The sequence below is a fragment of the Canis lupus genome, unplaced genomic scaffold (assembly GCF_011100685.1).
Source record: "Canis lupus familiaris isolate Mischka breed German Shepherd unplaced genomic scaffold, alternate assembly UU_Cfam_GSD_1.0 chrUn_S1622H1813, whole genome shotgun sequence".
Lineage (NCBI taxonomy): Eukaryota > Metazoa > Chordata > Mammalia > Carnivora > Canidae > Canis > Canis lupus.
In genome coordinates, this window is record NW_023330464.1 from 45,040 (window position 1) to 67,364 (window position 22,325).

The 22,325-nt window shown below is 46.1% G+C and overlaps 1 gene segment (V, D, J or C); it reads right to left on the bottom strand.

Moving 5' to 3' along the window:
- Nucleotides 1-21,346: 21,346 nt before the first annotated feature.
- LOC119869101 lies at nucleotides 21,347-21,976 on the bottom strand. The segment is given in 2 exon segments: nucleotides 21,347-21,732; nucleotides 21,845-21,976. Coding segments are annotated over 2 exon segments (417 nt in total).
- Nucleotides 21,977-22,325: the final 349 nt, after the last annotated feature.

Here is a 22,325-nt window from a genome sequence, read left to right on the forward strand (position 1 = left end):
CAATCAATTTTCCTTTCTCATTCAGAATTTTATTTTCCCGGTTCTTGACATGTCATAATTTTTTATTGGATCCTGGATATTATGGCCATTATATAATGAGATACTTGGTCCTCAGTTATTTTTCTTCAAACAAATGATCCTCCTGCTGAGGTACAACAGCAGGGCAAGGGTGTTCATGTCAGCTTCCAGGTGGCTCAAGTGAAAATGCTTACCATTCTGCTACTTACTAACTGCTGGAGAAGGTGGGGCAGTGATTGCCACCTCCCAGCTCCCATCAGGTGGGGGTGTAGGACAAGCTCTTTGCTGAGCCCTGTCAACACCTGGTGGGATGCACAGGACTGAATGGAGCTGCTTTCCTTCAGAGAGTGGATCTTCTGCTCCCCACTGCATTCCTTGTCCTCACTGACACCAGGGAGCGGAGGGTCAAATGCAGTGCCAGCTCCCTTGCCTCCTGCATCAAAATTCAGTATTTTCATGCAAGGGAGAGCCCAGTCTCAGTTCCCCAGGGTTCAGACAGTCACCAACATTGGGTATATGACAACAAACCAGCTTTGCCTTGTACCACTGCATTCATTCTCTCTGCTGAGCAATGGGGCTCAGATGAGCTACCCAGGACTGCCAAAATCACAGGTGGGAAAAACTGGAGTGCAAACTAGTCCACTAGGCCTGCCTTGCCCAGAATTGTTGATGTTCCCATGTGATGGAGACTCAGCTATCTCCTGAGTAGCTGACACCATGGCGGGTGTGTATTGGGACACTGCCTGCTTCTGCCAGGAGGATATGGACACCATGTCTCTGTTGAGCAATAATGTGAACCCTACATGAGGGCACAGTTTGCGGATTCATTAGTGTGTGCAAGTGGTGGGCAGGTTTGTCCAAATATTTCCTCCACTCAGGCCAACTTATCTCCATATCCTCTGCATAGGAGTTGGTGCTTTTGGACATTTAGTGTTTTCTGGTTTGATTTTCTGGATCTCAGCCTTTGAATGTTTCTTCCTTGGATGAATCTTCAGGATCTTATCTCTCATGTGGGGGACCTAATACAAGAAAAGGAACCAGGGTACGTACTGTTGTGTTTTCCTCAATTTGTTTGAAGTCTTCATTCTTCCTTTTTCTACCTTCAAAAGACTTCCATACTTGTTTGTTGTCGTGTGTCAGGACATTTCAGTTGTAAGAGAGAGGACCTGCATGAGTGGGAGCACTTCTTACTGTCCAGAACTAGGATCCTCATGTTGCCTGCTCTGAATGCTTTCTTCCAGGGCTAGGATGGTTGGGATCCTGCTGAGCTGCTATGCAGATGATTTATTTTGACTCTCAAGCTGTGTAAATAAAAGACAAAGAACATGATTATTATTTTTATATTACTCTTTACAGGGTAATAAATAGTCAATACATTGCATAACCAAGAATTCAATGTGAGAAGTTTTAAAGGCTGGCTGGAAACCAGTATAGCACAAATGTCTGGCTTTCTGTTCTTAAGTGTAGAAGAGTGAGGGAAGACATTTTTATTACTTTGCCTTATGCATTTTGTGTAGAAATTTTGTTCTGTAATAATTTTATATTTACAGGAAAATTGCAAATATGGGATAGAGATCTCTTCGTTTCACCCAGCTTTTCCAAATGGTAACCTTTTGTGTTGTTATGAATCATTTATAAAAACAAGTACTTGCCAGTGTTCTGATCATCTTGCAAAATTGCAGACTTTATCTAGATTTCAAAGTTTTTGTATTTATTTATTTACTTACATACTTATTTTAACACTGTTTTGCCTGCAATCAATCCAACTAACAACATTGCATCTATTCATCAGGACATACCAAAATCCTGCAATGTATGAGTTTTCAGTCTTTCACTGTTCTTGATTTTGGTTATTTGGAGACAGCTGGTGTGGTATTTTGTAAAATGTCCCATAATATGGGTTTATCTGATGTTTTCTTTTCTTTTTCAATGTTTTACTTATTTATTCATGAGAGACACAAAGAGAGAGAGAGACACAGAGACACAAGCAGAGGGTGAAGCAGGCTCCATGCAGGGACCCCGATGTGGGACTCGATCCCAGAACTCGATCCTGGGACTCCAGATCAGGCTCTGGGCTGAAAGCAGGTGCTAAACCGCTGAGCCACTGGGGCTGCCACTATCTAATGTTTTCTCATGATTACACTAAAGTTATGAATTTGGAGGAAGAATAGCACAGAAGTGAATTGATATTCTTAGTGCATCATTGGGAAGATGAGTCATATTAACATGACATATCATTGTGCATACGGGTGGGGGACGGTGCCCCTTGGTGCTATTTTAAATGATTCTTTTTCTGTACATAATCTATCTGATGCCAGTTTATTGGATTTTGGCCATTCTGATATGTGTGCAATGGTAGCTCATTCATGTTTGCATTTGCTTATCCCTAAAGATATATTTATTGGAACAGAATATCACAGGTTTATATCCCATCTGCCTATCTCCTTCTGTGAAATATCTGGTAATGTCTCTAACTTACTTTTTATTGAGTTTTTTTTTCTAGTGCTTTGTTTGAGAAGTTCATCGTATAGCGTCTTTCTTCCTTCCCTTTTCTTCCTTTTTTTTCTCTCTCTCTTTCCTTTATTTCTTTCCTTCTTATATAGATTTGTATTTGTGTATTTATGACTGCTCAACTCTCCAGAAGTTTGGCAATTTATCTGAAATGCATTCTGTTTCTGGTTTATTGATCTTCCCTGTTAGGTTTTATTTTTGTCACTATTAAAGGGAAATGGGACACATCTTCTCTTAGAGACATTTAACATCACATTTTCCAGTCAGGCAGGTCATACTAGATGTTGTTCCATACCAGTCATGGCACCAGCTGCTCTCCACTCGTTCCGGTGTTTCTGAAATCCCAACTGTCTGTGTTCTGCTGCTATAATATTTGCCTATGAAGTTAGCCAAATATGCCAGTGTTTCTAATGGCTTGGTGAAGAAGAAATAACTCTGCTCTGGAGTGACACCAGGGTTGGTAGTAAAAGTCCTTATGACGATCCCATCTGGAGGCCTGGAGACCACACAGCCTGATTCCATACATGTTGCAAACTAGCTTCCAAACAACAAGCCATTTTGTTCAGGCCCAATGGATTGAGGACAGAACTAAGAAGGTTCGATCTCAATTTCCCACAACTACTTGTCACCTGTACAGCGATTTCAGCATAACCTGGCACTTAGTTGTTCTCCACCATCGGTGGGGTGATTATCAATATAGGGCCATCTAAATTCAGTGTTAAAGGTTACAGATCCCCAGAGAATCCCATAAGTCCACAGGTCATTACACTTCTGCATAGGTTTCCCTCATTACCTTGTGTGTTACTGGGTTCTTCATTGTTGCTGTTGTGTGAGTCCCCCTGTATCTGATTGTCTTTTTTTGCTAACAAGCATTGACTCACATTTTTCTTTTGATAATCATCATAGGCATTAGATAATAAAGAGGCAAGTAAAATGCATTTCCTTTTGGGTGCCCTGGTGGCTCAGTTGGTTAATCATCCCACTCTTGGTTTTGGCTCTGGTCGTGATCTCAGGGACCTGAAATCTAGCCCTGTTCAGCTCACCTGAACTTTTCTCAGCCACCTGTTCAGCTTGAAATCTGCTAACATTTCACTCTCCTCTGCCTCTGCCCTTCCCCACAAATTCTCTCTCTTCTGCACTAATAATAGTCTTTAAAATAATTTATTATATATTTAACATATGTGTTTATTTTTTAAGGTTTTATTCATTTATTCATGAGAGAAATAGAGAGAGGGATGCAGAGACATAAAAAGAGACAGAAGCAGCTCCATACAGCCTAATGTGGGACTCGATCCCAGGACTCCAGGATCTCACCTGGAGCCGATGGCAGACCGTTAACTGCTGAGCCAGCCATCCCTTAATATATGTGTTTAATGCTTATATACTTTTTGAAAAATAATTTCAAATATATAATATGTATATATATTGATTACAAATTAGATGCAAGTATGAATATATTTTTCTCTAAGTGAAAATCAGTTACCACGGATGACAGTATAGCATATTCCAATTTAGCCCCCTGAAGAAGAGCTTGAATCTACGATGCAACAGGAAGACTGGTGTGATGACCATCCTGTGCAAATAATGGGAGCAAGGAAATACAAATGACCCCCCTCTGCATCTTTTCCCTCATCACTGAAAGGAACTCCTGTTGATGAGGGAGGAGGTAAAGGGAAGAATCAGGACAAGGCAGAGAAGCCCCAGCACTCTGCTCCCTGAGGACTCACTGTTGACATTCCTATCCTCCCCTCCTCAAGGGTTTCTCCTCCTAGACCCAGGTAGCAATACTAGTAATTTTTTTTAATGTGCAAGTTTGCCCAGTTATAGGATATCTCCCCCTGCCTGAACATCATCTCTGAAAAGGACTCCATGGGGATTGAGGATGAAATGTGACAGGAGAAAATGAGTCAGAACTGAGAAATCATGAGACTCCAGGGACATCTGTGCAGCACAATCACACGTCACTGAGGACAGTGCCTGCCCCTTTGCAAGAATTTATGTATTTTCTTAGATGTCTGGCCCAGAAGTCTGTTCTCCCAGGACCCATGCGACAGCGCCCCCTGCTGCGCTAACATGCTTAGCCCACCATCCTTTTGACACCACTCAACACTCCTGGAATGGTGTGCAGACTATGCAACTGACATTTTATGCAAGTGACATTTTAACGTCACTGCCCAGGACAGGAGAATCAGGAGGTGCCCCTTGTCGCCTTTGGCCCTGAGATTTTTTCTCAAATCACTAATGGCCTCCAGATATTAAATACCTGATGTATTGCATGGTGCTCATATTACCAGATATTTCAAAATTATCTGACATTGAGTTTGCTTCTTCCAGGTGCCTGAGGTCCTTATCAGTCTATCATCATCCTGAAACAAGTAAGGGTCATGAGATTCTCAGGGTACCAAGGTGGTTCACACCTTGTAATAATTCTATGTGAATTCTTCTTTCGCTTGAACGTTGCTGTTGTTTTGTTGTTGTTGTTGCCTATATATTTTCCTGTCAGGGCATAGTTCTCAGTGATAAGGCTTTTCAGCCTACATTTGCTATTACATTATAATGACATCAGGGGAAATGTGTCTTCCACTCCTACTGACTTGTGTGAGTTCAAATTTTCCCTTGAATGTTAGCCAGAAATTCTAATTTGTTTGTTTGTCTGATATACTTAGTATTTTTAAGGCTCATTCTATTACTTACTCAGCATGATGATTCCTATCAAGAGGGGATGAACAGTAGACATTGAGGAGTTAAACCGGGGGCAGTGACCAAATGGCAGGATGGCACCGAGTTTGGAGATGTATTTGGATGGTGATGGTTGTAGCTTCACTATATTTAAGTCATCCAATCCATTCCCACCGTGTTCTCAAACTTATTTAAAACTGTTTATTTTTTGGCAATCTTTGTAGTTTTCAGTTCACACGTTTTATTTTTCCTACTAGTTATATTCCCTCCTAAATGTTTTATTCTTTTTGATGTTATCCTAAATAGAATAGTTTACTAGTATGTTTTTTGGGCTTCTTCATTTTTGATATAGACAGAACTACCTGATTGTTATTGGGCATTACCACTTGAACTCCTGTAGAAGATGTTAGATAGGTCCCATTGAGGGTTGATGATAGAATTTGTTCCCTATTTTGGAAGAGTGGGAACAAGAAGTGAAACAGGAAAGAATATGCGTAGGAAGCTTTGCATCTGTGACCTTAAAATAAGCAATCTCACATGATTGATGGTATGCACAGGAGAAAGTAGATAACAAAATAGAATGGGTGCTGCCTCCACCTCTTACAGGGAAAATAGAAAACTCTAAAGCACTTCTTTTCCAGGTTGAGAAACACCTGATATATGTTTTCCAGAACCTATGTAATCATTTGTGAAACATGTGTTTCACAAGGACCAATAGTTCTCTGATGCAGATGAAGGAGAAATAGGTCGGGTGAGGAAGGAGCTTCACTCTTTGTTCCTCATCTAGTGATTTTGGCAGGACGGAGAGGAGAGATATGCTTCTAGCACTTTGGTTCCTCAAGATCTGGTCCCTCGGAGAGGACACCAACCTCGCTACAAGCAGCCTTTCTCTGCTGGCTCCCCAGCTCCAACTTCCTCCTCCAGCCTCTAACATCTCCCCCATTTCCTCAATGGACCATGATTCCCCTTCTCTGAGAACAATAATATCTATGGAATACCCCTCAGGATTTGACACACACCTAGGACTGTTGGATTATTTGAAGGTGGAGGGGAAGAAAGCATATTTGACTCCAGTGAAGCATCTTTTTTTCTATTTACGCTGGAATCGTGCAGTTAGTAACCGACAAGTTTCTGGTTATAAATTATATCCCAGATAATTATACCTTATTTTATTGATTCATATGTTCCTCTGCTGAAACTTTTTCCATTACAAATCAAGAAGTTACAGAAATTATTCAGTATTGTGTCTCTAAAGCAAGAGCCATATATTCATAAAGTACATAATTTTCAAATATGTGGTAGTATCCGTACTGTATATAAATATCTAAACCACATAGGTATTGGTGGGATATGATATTTGAATAACAAAAGGTCAGATTGTGAAAATAAGGGTAATTCATGTTGAGGAGGATGGGGACCATCTAAGTGAGTCCTTAGGGAAGGAGGTTGTCAAAGACCAGCAGTCCTCCCCTGAGATGTGTGGGTCTGTCCCGCCTCTGAACTCTCCAAGTGAGGAAGGATTTGAATGAGGATTCTGGGGAATGTATATGGACCTTCAACAAAACTAAGGTTCCCTTGAGAAGATGCATCTTATCCATATGAGGTAGTGGCCTATTCCCATACATCGACTCCACATGTTTGTCCATCTCTGCTTCTGGTCTTAGACAAAGGCAAGCATAAGAAGGAGAGGTTGGAGACAGAATTATGAAATTCTGTCATAGAAAAACGTTAGTAAATTGAACACCAATAAAAAATAAATTAAAAAAAAAGAAAAAACGTGGTGCAGGGGAAGGATCTCTTTGGGCCTGTTAAGGAGTAAGAGAGGAGTTCTTCATGGAATCCTAGATGAAGGGGAGATCTCCACCCTGTCCTCTGAAAATGGAGGTGATTAGTGTTTGAGGAACCAAGTCAATAACAGAGGGACAGGAGCTCATAAGTTTGAAGATGCCCAAGAGAGGAGAGGAGATTAAGCAAAAAGTGCAGGGTGAGGGAGGACCGTTGAAGGCAAAGGGAATGGACCTCCTATGCCTGGATTATTGCAGGTTCCCGGGCACAGAGTCCCCGCCCCCCCCACAGGAGAGCTGTCTGAGAAACCTGCAGAATGTGATGGAGTGAATGGCTAAGGGCATGAGGAAGCTGGATGGATACAGAGAACCTGGGAGAAGATTGATCCTTTCACAACTCAGGCTACTGTCAGGTCAGAGAATCAACTGTGAACTTAACAACTTGTCATCTGCAAATCACCGTAGTCTTCCAATTTGAGGGAGCTCCTCCTCACTTCTCTCAGGAGGCCCCAGTTCTTCTTCCCATCACAAGGGTCCTGTCCTCAGTTGTCCTCTCTGATATTTGGTCACTTGTACAGGGACCTTAATCATGCTGATTTTGTACTCTTGGTGCTCATGTGTGCAGAGTAGAAACAGGTGGGAGTTCTGGAATCCCACATGGTGGGGGGGCGGGAGGCATGGTGGGCACTACTCCTGTAAGGGCAGGATCTGCTCTCTGAGCTACAATGCGGTAGCAGGTGGTGTTCTCATGTGCATTTTAGGTCGCAATTAGGCAATGAACAATGAAAGAAATATGACAGCACAGCATCTTGGGCACCACCATGACACCTGGGGACAGTCTTGCTCCTTCTTTCCTTTTGCTCTTGGGAGTGGAGTCACTCATGACATATGGGGTCTTATTCCCCATGACTCTTCTGTACATCATTCTGGACTGGTAATGGCTTTGTCACAGGAAGAAGGAAGAGATGATGTAAGTTTCCATATGGGTTGAGGGAAAGCCACCATCTAGTTTCTATAACCAGAGGGTTATAGAGTCACAGCACAAGAGAGCCTCAAATGGGTGGAGTCATTGGTCCCAGTCCCACTGGAGCAGGCTCAGGCCCCTCTCACATGTGGAGAAGTTTAGCATCAGTCCTTCTTTCTTGTCAGCTGCCCAGAGCCCCCTGGTGTCCCAACAATCGTGACCTGTATTTATCAAAAAGGTGCTTCACAGTCAGGTTTTTCAGTGACAGAATAAGATAACTTCTTGAAAACTTTTAAATGAAAATGTATGATACTCAAATATGGAAATAAGTAATGAAATGTGGACAAAAATAAAGAATGAAAAATTTGGGTTAATAATAAATAACAGGTACACTTTATTAAAAAGAAGAGCAGGTGCCAGGTTTTCTCACCATCCTCGCCATTCGAATCTCAGTTCTGTACATCTGCCTGGAGTCCTTGCGGTAATGTTTAGCCTTTTCATAGATAAGCTTCCTCCTTGCCTTTCAAAGCATCTTTGAGGCAAACTTTTTTCTCAGACACTTGATCTTCAACTCTGCAAAATTCCTTCGCTTTTTCTTAAGTGTTTCTGGCAGAGGAGGAACCCTCTTTTTCTTCTGTTCTGCACCCTCCATGGTTCCAGCCAGGAAAGATCTTGAGTGTGTGATTCTTGATTTTATCTCAGGTCATGACCTCAGTGTCATGGGATCGAGTCCCACCATGTTAGATTCAGCACTCAGGGGGGGAGTCTGCTAGAGATTCCCTCACTCCCTCTCCCCCTGCCGCTCCCCAATTCATTCTCTCCCTTTCCCTGTCTCTTTAAAAATAAATAAGTCATATATATATGTATATATATATACACACACATATACACACACATATATATATTTTAAACTTTGAAAACAATGGAAATTTTAAACTTATGGAAATAAAGACAATAGGGATACATACAAATGACACATAAAATACAGAAAAAGAAAGATTGCGGAATATTGTGAACTGAAAAAAAGAAATACTGATTCAAATGTTCTAAATAAATTATGAGCAGTGAGATTGTGTTATCAGACTAATATATTAAGACCCTATAACCATTGTGGATTATTATATAGAGTGGGTTTTCATAAAGATAACTGCTCTTAGAACAGTCATAATAATAAACAGAGTAAAATTACATGATCTCACTAGACCTTGAAAGAAATTTTGACTAATGTGAAAGCAAAGTCCTCATAAAAACCACATGAATAGAAACAGAGAAATTTTACAATGACGACTCGCTTTCTTACACAGACATAGAACTCAGTCTCACACCGAGGAAAGTAGCTAATGGGGGGGTGGTGGGAAGACATTTCTACCATTTCAGGAATGTGCAAATGTGACCTAAATACCATTAAACTCAACATATTGGGGAACCCTGGGTGTCTCGGCAGTTTAGCACCTGCCTTGGGCCCAGGGCATGATCCTGAAATCCCGGGATAGAGTCCCACATTGAGCTCCATGCATGGAACCTGCTTCTCCCTCTGCCTTTGTCTCTGCTTCTATCTCTTTCTGTGTCTCTCATGAATAAATCAATAAAATCTTTAAATAATAAATAAATAAATAAATAAACTCATCATCTTTCTTCAATTATCAGACAATGCAAGTGAACAAGGAAAAATTCCTGGTTAGACTTCAGCATTGATGGGAAAGGAAAGGGAGTTATGTCAGAAGATCCAAATCTATGATTCAGATATAGATACTCTGGAATTGGTGCATCAGTGACAGAAGTAATCACCCAATGAGCAAAAAGAACAGGCATTCATATTGAAGATGAATCAGAGGATTCCACGGTTCTGGAAATTTCCAGAAATAGCTAAATGACCAAGGATGGAGATCCTGGATTCCTCAGAGGTCAGGTGGGAGGTGAGCACCCTGGTCCTGCCACCCCCAGTCCATGTATTTCAGTAGAAAGAGACCCTGTATCACAACCTGATGGGGGAGATGACGTTTCTGTGTCCTTTGAGGCCTTTTTTTTTTCTTTGAGGCCCTTTTTCTAGGAAGATGCTACAGTGAGTGTCTTTGGGGTCACAAGGGAAGGAGTAGCACTGAGACCCAGGTGGTGGCCCTGCATGGACCTGGACCCATGTTGGCAACAGGAATAGCAGACACAGGAGCCACACACTGAGCCTGAGCAGCTGCTGGGGCTTCCCCCTCCCAACAGATGACAAAGGGGTAGTGGTCTCCGTTCTCAAAGACCTGATATTCTATGTGAGCCTTGAAATGCTGTCACAGGAGGGGCAGTGAAGCATGACCTCATTCTCCTGGCTCAGCCCAGCAACGGCCAGAGAGCCAGAGCTGCCAGACATGGAGCCAGAAAATGGACCAGGGTCCACAGAGGGTCTAGCCATCATAATACATGAGGATTTGGCTGCCCATTCATGGATCTGTTGGTAGCAGGACACATATTGGACACTCCTGATGTGTTCTGACTCAGACAGAGCTGAATTCAGGGTCTCTGATTCTGCCTTGACCTGTCAAGGACTCTGTCCTCAGGGCAGCTGACCTTGGCACCCAAGAATCTGTGTTCAATGTAAGAAAATCACAATATCTTTATCTCAAGGACAGGCTTCAAGGAGAAGTTTAAGAGAGTGTGGAAAGAATTATAGATAAATTCCTTGAGGGGAGTCTCAGACGCCTGTTTATATCAAACAAACAAAGAAGCACTGACTTGGCCAAACTTTCAGGATTGCACCGTCAGCCCCATCACAGTAGGGATGTCAAGTTTGTGCCTCACTTCCCCCCAGGCCCGGAGCACTGTGTGAGCACCAAGCGTGGGATCAAAGGACTGGCAGTAATAATCAGCCTCATCCTCAGCCTGGACCCCAGTGATGGTCAGGGTGGCTGAGCTGCCAGACCTGGAGCCGGAAAACCGGTCAGGGACCCCTGACGGTCAATCCCCATCACTGTCCACGAGGAGTTTAGGGGCCTTTCCTGGGAGCTGTTGGTACCAGCTCGCACCAAACCTACCGATGTTGTTTGTCCTTCCAGAGCAGGAGATGGTGACTCTCTGGCCCAGGGATCCCGACACTGAGGCCGGCTGGATCAGCACAGATTGGGCCCAGGACGCTGCAAGGTGGAGAGTCAGAGAGGGTGATGCTCTTTTCTACAGAAAAGGGGAAAAATCAGAGCCCATGTGCCCTCCCAGGATCCCTTCCCCTTTCCCCATATCCAGTCACCTGTGCAGTGAGTGAGGAGGGTAAGGAGGAGAGGGTACCAGGCCATGTCAGAGGACATCACAAATTGATCCTGCCTTCTGGGGACCCACAGCTGAGCAGACCTCCTCTAATCTCTCCCTTGTCCTATTCATCCTCTGAGAGAGGGAGGGGCCTTCCATGCAAATAAGACACTAGCCCCTCTGTCTGAGGATCCTTTTTTTTTAAAGATTTTATTTTTTTAATTCTTATTTATTTATGATAGTCACAGAGAGAGAGAGAGAGAGAGAGAGGCAGAGACATAGGCAGAGGGAGAAGCAGGCTCCATGCACCGGGAGCCCGACGTGGGATTCGATCCCGGGTCTCCAGGATCGCGCCCTAGGCCAAAGGCAGGCGCCAAACCGCTGCGCCACCCAGGGATCCCTGTCTGAGGATCCTAAGGGGGTAGGGCTGGGAGGAGCTGCATGGGACAGGGTTGCAGAGGTCCCGGCTAAGAGCCCTGACACAGGCAGTAGCGGGTAGCAAGTTTTCTGCTCTGATCAACTATCCCTCAAAACATGTGAAAGGTGCTCCCTGGGTCCAGGCCTAGGCGCAGTATTATACGACATGGTGACACAAGTCCATTAGACAGAACTCCTGCCTCCTCACTACACTGTCCATGTCATCTTCCTTACGGCCAGGCCTGGTATCTTCTTATGTGGCCTCCCATCCCCACAGGACACATTTTTACTCTATTCATGCTCCACATAGTGAGTCTGTCCACAGATCCCTGGGCTGTTCATGGGACAGGACTGAGGTGATGTCTCTTGTAGAACCACATAGATGAGGATCACGTCCAGAGCAGGGATGAGTCCACATTGACAGATGGCCAGTTCTGTGCAGGAGGCTGATTTCTTTCCTCTTACCTGATTCCTCTCTGTTTGGAGAGTTCTCCTCTCCCAGAAGTTCCCTCAGCACTGAGGACCAGGGAGCACTCTTCCCAATCTCTGGGTAGAAGCGGTCGTGTGCATTGTAGAGGATTATACACTGGACATCCCTCAGAAATCTCTGCCAGGCCTGAGTCCCCAGCAGGGAGCACACGGCCCAGCCCCCAGGACCAGGCTCCTTAGTGTCAATGGTCCTCAGTAAGCAGTGGAGTAGGGACCACAGGGCAGTCCCACCGCGCCCCCTGCTGGTTGCAGAGCACACACTCACCCTGGCCCGAAGACCCCAGTCCAGCTGGTTTCTACAACTTGCCAGGTCCCTGTCTGTTCTCACATCTCTCATCTGATTTCTAGAGACGGCGATTCCAGTATATTGTACCTGATTCTTTTGTATCTCACTCTCGAGAGGTGTTCCAATCTCAGGAGTTTCAGGAATGTACATCAATGGCAACTATTTTCACCCTAGAGAAGACCCTACACACTTTCAACCACTTCATTGGTCTGTGATTTTGGTTAAACGTTCATTGTTAGTTTTCCATCAGTTTTGCTTCCAGATAAGAGTTTTTACCTACTGTGCCATAAATTGTGTTGTGTTGCACTACTTCATGTTGTCATAAGAGAAAGATTGCCTGGGACGCCTGGGTAGTTCAGCAGTTGAGCGTCTGTCTTTGGCTCAGGGGGTGATCCTGGGGTCCTGGGATCGAGTCCAACATGGGCCTCCCCACAGGGAGCCTGCTTCTCTCTCTCCCTATGTCTCTGTCCCTCTCACTGTGTCTCTCATGAATAAATAAAATCTTAAAGAAAGACTGATCTAATAGCTACCATGACAGAAGCATGATGTATGTCATTTTGCAGATTCTACGTCTACAGCATTCCACACTGTCAAAAAATAGAGAGAAGTAGAGGGATCAATTCTCAGACATTTATATCTGGGCCTCTATCTTTGCCTCCCCCATGTGAAGAAACTTCTTTTCTGTGAACACTGAACTCCTGCACCAACATTATTCGATAGATTTGCCACCATGGGGGCTTTCCAAGGAATTTTGGATGAGGAGGTAAATATTACAATTTCTTGATCCTATGGTGTGTTTTTACCAAGTCCATGCTTATGTAGGCAAATGACAATTTTCTTGGTACTTGGTTTGGTGAATTGTTAGCAGATGGTCATACACCTGACCTGTATGTTGTAGTTCATTTGCTCAAGGATATTGTCTTCTGTGCTCAGAAAATGTTCTATGATCCAGCTGCTCCCTCTGGTTTCTTCAACCAGTAACTGGAGGCTAATCATGTCCTTTCTTCTTCCCTGCAGGAACCCACTGAATCCAGTCCATGGGACTATCACCTTCACCAAGAATGAAGTCTGTGTTTTTCTCTTGTTCGGTCCTAATATCAAGTGCTTAGTTCCCAACTCCTCTTTGATCAATTCAGCCCTCCAAATATGAAATGTTCCACAAGCAGAAGTCACTGTCTTTGCCTTAGATCTATTCCTCTTTTTTTTTAAATTGAAGTTCAATTTGCCAACATATAGTATAACACCCAGTGCTCATCCCATCAAGTGATCTATTCCTTTTCATGGGAATCCTATTCCGGTGAATTCACACATTCATTCAAGAAACTGGTGTTGAATTCGTCCTTGGTGTCAGGCTAGGTTTTGAGCTTTGTGGATACAGTAATAACACATATACACAGAAGGAAAAAATTCAAATGTGGGACACACAGCAAAGACAGTCACAGAGAAACGTCTCCACGTGGTTGGTATTACCCGACCAGTGATCATCCTGGGTATCTGGAGCTCTCTGACTGCTTAGAACCCCTCACCTCCTACAGAACATCAACAATGACCTCCTTCATGCTCTCTCTGCAGCTTGCCCTCGGCTTTCACACGTTCCTGCTCCATTCCAGGTGCCTGAGTGCAGGTGTCCAGCCCTGCTCACCTGGTGTGGGTTTCCAACGCTCTAGGGAGCTTCCCAGGTATGAGCAGAAATGGGCTCCTGTCCTCACAGGGAACAGAGACAGGAGAAAGAGGAAGGCTACTCCAGGTCAGTAGATGACTAATAAGCAAAGGAGGACTGCATACAAGGTTTGTGTTGGTCAGCAGCAAGACAAATATCCTCACACACATCCACTAAGTCTTATGTTTATGAAGAGGCCTTTACTATTTTGAGGCCTGTGTGCAGCACATCAACGCCACATCACTATGTCAAGGATACATTCTTGGAGCACACTCTGGGAGCAGCTAAGTCAAGCAGAACCCACCATCCACAGACAAGGACAGAGTTGAATAACCTCAGAGTGCCTGAGTCCAGCTTCTGGATCAGTCTGTGATTACAAATTTTTACAATATTCCCCAGCAACTGGCAATGCAGAGTTCGTCCTGTGTCCTGTCCACCAAATTCTCATTTTATTTATTTATTTTTAATTTATTAATTAAAGATGTTATTTATTTATTCATGAGACACACGCGCGCAAACACACACACACACACACACACACACACACAGAAACGCAGGCAGAGGGAGAAGCAGGCTCCATGTAAGGAGCCTGATGCGGGACTTGATCCCAGGAATCCATGATCTCGCCCTGGGCCAAAGGCAGGCGCTAAACTACTGAGCCACCCAGGGATCCCCAATTTTCTCATTTTTAAATCTGTATTTAGGAATTTATAATTAGGGGGTGCCTGGGTGGCTCAGTTGGTTAATCATCTTTCAGCTCAAGTCATGACCCTGATGTACTGGGATGGAGTCCTGTGTTTGGCTCCCCACTGAGCAAGGATTCTGCTATGCCACCTCCCTTCTCTTCATCTTCTCTTTCACAAATAAATAAACAATATCTTAAAAGGAAATAATTTTTAAAAAAAGGAAATAATTTCTTATTAGGGCTCCAGTTAAGAGGCAGGTGATAAACTGCTAGAAGGGATGGTACAGGGGTAAGGACTGGAAGATGCTGGTTCTTGGGAGGCAGTGACCACTCTCCTCACTTCACCTGTGACTACATGGAGGAGGGAGACAGGATCCAGTCCATGGTGGAGATATCAGCTCTTGGTCCTTCAGGCCCCACCCGAGCCTTGGATCCCAGGTCTTATACCCTTCGCACAGTGTTGAGATCGGCTGGCACCTTCTTACCCATCTGCTTCCTCCAAGGTTGGTATTTAACAAGAGTGGAAGGGATCCCTGGGTGGCTCAGCAGTTTAGAGCCTGCCTTTGGAGGGATCGAATCCCACATCAGGCTCCCGGCATGGAGCTTGCTTCTCCCTCCTCCTGTGTCTCTGCCTCTCTCTCTCTCTCTGTCTATGATAAATAAATGAATAAATCTTTAAAAAAATAACAAGAGTGGAGGTGCAGACTGAGAAATCAGTCCTCAGATTCGCAGCCTGTGTTTCTCCCTCATGGCTGCACATGGACTTTATCTCTCACACGCAGACACGGCCTCCCCAGGTGCCTGCACCAAAGCCTGTTTATGGAGCTCACCTGCAAGTGCTTGAAAGTCCTCAGGCCCCACTTCTGATTTCTCAGATGTCCCCCCAGGACTCCTGCCCCTCTGTCCCACCATGGAATGAAGCCCCTGAATCCACTACCGCGGAGTCTGCCCAACACCCCGTCCCAGATCTCATCTTCCATGAAAGAGTCCTTCAGCTTGGACTCAACAGACACCTACGATGTGCCTCCCTTGGTCCAGTCCCCATCCTTGGCTCTGGGGTGAGAAGGGAAACAGAAGACCCAGTTCTGCCCCATGAAGGCTCAGTTCTTCCCAAGACTCACTCCATACAACTAGCTATTCATGTGGAGAGTTGCCCTCCTCAGGGAGAGGACACACTTCTGGTCACAGGAGACCCCCTTCTCTGTGCCTCTCAAGACAGGCCCTGATGTGGAACCCCACAGGTGGCAGGTGTGACTGTGGACACCCTGCAGTCAGGGCAGTGGTTCCTACACACTGTCCCTGTGCTCCAGCCAGGGCAGCAGACATAACTGATCACAGATGTCATCAGATCACACACCTGACAGATCTGAGCAGGGTCCTGACCCTCACAGGCCTGTGGGGACATTACCAGCATCCCTCAGGACCTTGAGCCTCCCAAACCCACACTGCCCCCTGATGGCAGGAAATGTGTCCACTCGACCTGGAAGGGCTCCTGCCTTTTAGCCAGAGCCCAGGGCTGCTTTCTGCACACAGTCCTGCCCTCTTCAGAGCTGCTAGTCTCAGTTTCCAATGCAGGGAGACCCATGGATTTGGTTTGGAAAAATACCAGTCAGGAAAGTCAGCTGTGGTAGGTGAGGGGATGTTATGAACTGGCCTGGGACTCAGAGGGAGGGGAAAACATATGAATTCCGCTAAAATATCATTGTCACTGTGGGTGACACCATTCTTACAAAAGAAGACTCAGCATCTGTGCTTATGCTTGAAAATTAAAAAATCGCAGAAGGATAAATGTAGTGGTCTGACGGGCCTGCCATAAGAAGATGACTGTCCACACGTTCAACCCCTTTTCCTCCGTAGACCCCAGGGACGGCAGATGTCTGCCTTCTCTTGAAAGATTTGCCGCTTCTAAAATTTGATTACTCTGTGATCCTACTATCAACATATCATGTTTTATACGTGGGCCTCTTCCTGGGTAACATCTTAGTCCCAGCTTTGGGTAATAAGATATAAACTTGGAATTAATATCCACATGTGGATCTCTAGGCACTTGCAGTTTTTAGTGATTGCGAATGAATCTGCTGTAATTATTCACATGGAGGTTTCCCTATGGCAAATGTTTTGGATGTATTTATTTAATTTTACACTGGCATCTATTTAGAAAACACGCCAAGATTAGAAACTGGTGCCAGTTATACTCATGTAGATAATAATATCAGATTAAAATAAGGGCTGACTTAGTCTTCAAGCACTTCATGGGTACCACTGAGGTCCCATGATATTTTCAAGTGCAAAATAATTTATTTCATTTAATTCAAATCACAAAGAAAAGAATGAATATAAATTGGCATAGAAGTAATTGGTCCCCAGCTGATGAAGACAAGAAATTTTTGTTTTCATGAAGCCTCTTTGTCTACAAATGGGCTGCTCTGAGTAGCTTTGAGACAGAAGGGACAGGAGGAACCTCATATGCATGTGGTTCCCCTGGATGGACCTTGGTCCATGGCATCAGCAACAGGAGCATAAGAAGCAGAAATACAAAAAAATAGGCATTCCCCTGAAGACTAATGGGAGGATAGCATAGCATTGAAACTTGAACAAATAGGTAAATGACCAAGAATAGGAACCCCAGATTCCTCAGATGTCAGGTGAGAGATGAACACAGTGGGCTTACCACTCCCTTATCTCTGAATTGAGGTCAAAGAGATTCTGTGTCCCAACAAGATGGGAGACATAGCCCTTCTGTGTCTTCTGAGACCCCTTTTCTAGGAAGGGGCTGCTACGAGTTCTGGGGGAAGGGAGGGAAGGAGGAGCCCTCATTCCCACGTGGTGTCCTTGGAGAGACGTGGGCCGATGGTGGCAGTAGCAAGAGCATCAGAAGCAGAAGCCACAGGCTGAGCCTCAGCAACACCTGGAGACCCATTCTGACAAATGAGAAAAGGGTTCTGATCTCAGTTCTGACAAGCCAGGGGATCTGCATGAGCCCTGAGATGCTGGCACAGTAGCTATAGTGGGGGGCCCTTCATCCTCTGTCCTCAGCCCACAGATGGCCAGAGGACCAGAGTTGCTGTTGACCAGGTGCTCCAAGGGTCTATCATAGTAGATAAGAATTTGGGGGCCTATTCATGGGAGCTTTCGGTCTCAGGACACATATTAGACATTCCTGACATGTCTTGACTCAGATGCAGCTTAATTCTGTGCCCGTGGTTCTTCCTTTACAACCTGGACTCTGCCCACTGTCTAGACAGTCCCTGGCACCAGGAATTTCAATTCATTCTGATAAAATTCCCCGTATGTTGCTGCCAAGGACAGGGTTGGGAGATAGATTTTAAGCCAATGGGGACAGAACTGTATGCAAAATTCTCTGCAGTGAGCCTCAGATCTGGATTTCAGCCAAAGAGAAAGGAAACAGCTGACTGGCCAGGAAGTCTGGGCAGCATAAGGAGCTCCAGTGCTTGAGAATAACAGGTTTTTCTCTAACAGCCCAAAAGGCCTGGATCACTGGAGAAGCACTAGAAATCAGCCTATTTTTCAGTCTGGAGCCCGGAGGTGGTCAAGGAGCCAGTGATGCCAAAACCAGAGCCAGAAAATAGACTGGGGACCCGAGAATCAATTGCTATTGCCATAGATGAGGAGTCTGGGGTCTGTCCATGCAAGCTTCCTGTACCGTTTCACACCATAATCACCAAAACTGAGACTCTTCCAGGGCAGGAGAGGGTGACCCTCTGGCCAGGAACCCAGGCCCTAACAGTGGCTGAGTCAGCACAGACTGGGCCCAGGACCCTACAAGGAGAGACATAGACAGGGTGAGCAGGCCTGGTGAGCAGACCTCGGGGTGGGTGTGGTCGTGTAGGGGGGCAGGAACCTGAGCCGGGTCCCTGGATGTCCTTCCCCAGTGCAATATAGGGGACAGGAGTCCTGCAGGCCTGATCCCTTAAACCAGGCTGGCTCCTGGAGTTTTCCCTGAAGCATCCCTGGAGCATGTGGGGTAGTGAGTCCTCCTGTCTGCTGCAAGTCCTCAGGGGTGAGCCGTGTCTCCGATGAGGTGAGAACTGCGCCTCTTCATCTCCCTCAAGGGAATGTTCAGGGAGGATTGAGGACAGTGAGTGTGTTTTGGGAGGGATGTTTGCAGACCTTCAAACCCCAGGGGGGAGGAGGAGTCACGGAGGAGCACGAGCTGAATGTCCAAGGTCAGGCTGCAGTGCCTGGACATCAGGTGTCATGAAGAAGTGGGGATGGAGACGAACCCCAACCTTTGCACCCACCTGCACACCCCCAGGACCCCAGCCACAGGGAGGCAGAGTTGGCGGTCTCTCTCATCCCTTCATCCCCCTGGGGGAGGAGCACTGCATTCTGGTCACTTCTCCCCACTCTCACTTCCTCCTCCTGATGTCATTGAAGGGCCTCGGTGGACTCCTCTAAGGTCTGGGAGCCTTGGGCTGACAGCGGGTGGGCCCTGGACCCAGACACATGCAGGGGCTGCCTTCCCAGCTGCAAGCATGCCATGGGCCCCAGGGACAGACACCCAGTCTCCTGCTGCCCCAGCCCTGTTTGCTCTAAATGAGATGAGTTGACAGGACCCCAGAGCAGAGCTCTATGGACTCCAGTGCTGTGGGTCCCCTACCCATTGGGCATGGAGGACAGGCCACACGTAGTTCACACCCAGCCTTCCTAAGGCTGCACCTCATGGCCCCAAATGGTTCAGAAACCCCTACTACGGCTCCTCCCTAGGTAGTGTCTCCATGTGTCTCCACTGCCCCTCTTCTTCTCTAGAATTAGAGTGAGGCCAGCCCATCCGTCCCCAGGGCAGGAAGCTGATGGACCAAGACATCAACGATGCTGCCCCCATGGCCTCCGGTGTCTGTCACCAAAGCCTGGTCTCTCTCCGTCTCTCTCTGTCTCTGTCTCTGACCCCAGCCCCTTCCTCTGTCAGCTGAGCCTCTGTCCACACTCCTGGTGGGGAGGCCACAGACTCGCTCTGTCTCTATGATGACCTCTGTTTGTTGCCCCAAGTGTGTTCTGTAATTTGCAGGTTTATAATTAGTCGACCCTTACTTTTACAAGTTTCCTGTGTTGTAGCTGAAGGACCTCCTGCAATAGTCACCAGAACCACAAGGGCAGGTGCGACCTTGATGTTGGTTTTGGAGAGGCTGAGACCCTCACAACACAGGACCTTCTGTTCCTGAAGGGACAACGCTGGCTCCCACCATCTGTGACCATGGAGGTCGTGGTTCGATCCCAGGAAAGTCTCCAACACATCACAATGACTGACCCTCAGCCCAGGGGTCACACACTGTCATCTGGACTATGGGGCTCATGTGCAGTATCTTTGCTCTCTTTTCAAACTGTCTGTTTGATCTTCCTCAGGTCCCCTCCTTCCTGACCTCCCCATTCAGAGACACAGGGTCACACCTCCTTGGAGCAGTAGATGGGATGATGTCACCCTGTGCCCCATCACAGCCCCCAGAAACCTAGATGACACTCTCTGCCTGCACGAAGGTGCTGTTGCTCTGGGGTACAGTTTACTGAGCTGTGACAGCACAGCAGTGTGGTGCAGCCGCTGTCACAGGGCCGTGGAGGAGAGTGACATCACCAGGAATACAGTTACCTCACACACTCCCCATCCTCCTTTCTCTGCTGCCGTCAATCCCTGGCCTCTTTACCACCTCTAGATTCCCACCTCTTCCAAAATACGATGAAATTCCAGTTCTGTGGAATGTAGCCTGTTATATGTTCTTCTTCCCTATGAAATGTGCCGTTAGGGGATCCCCAGGTAGCTCAGCGGTTTAGCATCTGCCTTCAGCCCAGGGCATGATCCTGGAGTTCCAAGATCGAGTCCCATGTTGAGCTCCCTGCACAGAGCCTGCTTCTCCCTCTGCCTGTGTCTCTGCATTTCTCTCTGTCTGTCTCTCTCTCTCTCTCTATCTCTCATGAATAAAAAAAATAAACAAATGTGCAGTTAATACTCATGCATATTTTTGAACTTCAAAACTTATTTCCTTTAAATGTTGATTAATATAACCCTTTATAAATATTCATAATGATGGAGGATGTATTTCTTACCTCAAGTCTGATCATTTTATAAAAAGCTGGTCTAAAAATTAGTGTACAGATTTTTATTGCTTTCACCTGAGGTGAATATGAAAAAGAATTTCCATAAACAAGCACATCAGGATTTTTCTCTAGAAAGATTTCTTTACTTTATATAATTTTCACTATGGCATTGATTTATGTGTTCAATACAACATCAAATAATGAGAACTAGTCATCTGGTTGAAGCTAAGGGAATAATGATTCCAGCTGCACAGAGCGCTGACACGTGCATCAGCAGCAGGGACAGGGCTGAAGGACCATGATAGCTTCGTGACTTATTAGTGTTTCATTTACTGAAACAGCAGTAGATGATAAGTGAATGTTCACTAGCCTAGAAGAAACTGTCCCATCTCATGAGGACAAAATTTTTGGTATTGTTTAATACTTGTTGTGTACAGATGGGGCTAATCTGAGTGACTCTGAGGTTAGAGACGATGAAGGAGACTCCATTCCCAGGAGGCACCCCAAGATGCACGTGGACCTGAGCGTCAACTGAAGAATAAGCAGAAACCCAGGGGAAGCCTAAGCAGGCAGCTGCTGGGGCGCTCACTCACTTTGCAGACGGATAAGTAGGTTTTTGTCTCACTTCCCCATAGGCCTGGAGCACCGTGGGAGCTTTGAGACTGCTGTCATAGGATGAGCAGTAATAATCAGCCTCGTCCTCAGCCTGGAGTCCAGCAATAGTCAGGGTGGCTGTGCTGCCTGATATGGAGCCAGAGAATCGATCAGGAACCCCAGAGGGTCGAGTATTGGTATTATAGATGATGGTTCTGGGGCCTGTTCCTGGGAGCTGCTGGTACCAGCCCACATAACTTCTATAACCAACGTTGGAACTGCTTCCAGTGCAGGAGACGGTGACCCTCTGGCCCAGAGACCCAGACATGGAGGCCGTTTGAGTCAGCGCAGACTGGGCCCAAGACCCTGCAAGGGAGAGAGACACAGAGAGGGTGATGCTGGGGTCTAGAGAAAAGAGAAGGATGCAGGACAGCACACATTCTCCCAGGCCCCCTTCACGGTCTCCACATCCATTCACCTGTGAAGTGAGCGAGGAGGGTGAGGAGGAAAGGGGACCAGGCCATGGTGGAGGTCTTCACTGATCCTGCTTTCTGTGGTCCCACAGCTGAGCAGAGCCTCCCCTCATCTCTCGCTTCCCCTCTTCATCCTCTGAGAGAGGGCGGGGCCCTCCCATGCAAATGAGACCCCAGTTGTCTTGTCCCACAGTGGCCCTGGGTCAAGTCCTTCTGCCTGGAGATGTGAAGGGTGTGGGCAGGGGAGGGAAGGGGCTGTGTAGATACCTGAGGAAGGGAGGTCCCATCTGTGAGCCCTGAGCAGAGGGTACAGGCAGTGCCTGGTGGCAGGTCCCAGCTATTATCACCCCTGAGTCTTCAGAAATGGACCCCATCACCCCCTGGTGTCCAATCCCAGATACACTGTTGTGTGACTTGGTGATCAGAGCCCATCTAAAACAATGGGTGCCTCCCCACTGCTCTGTCCACTGCATTAGGGCCAGGTCA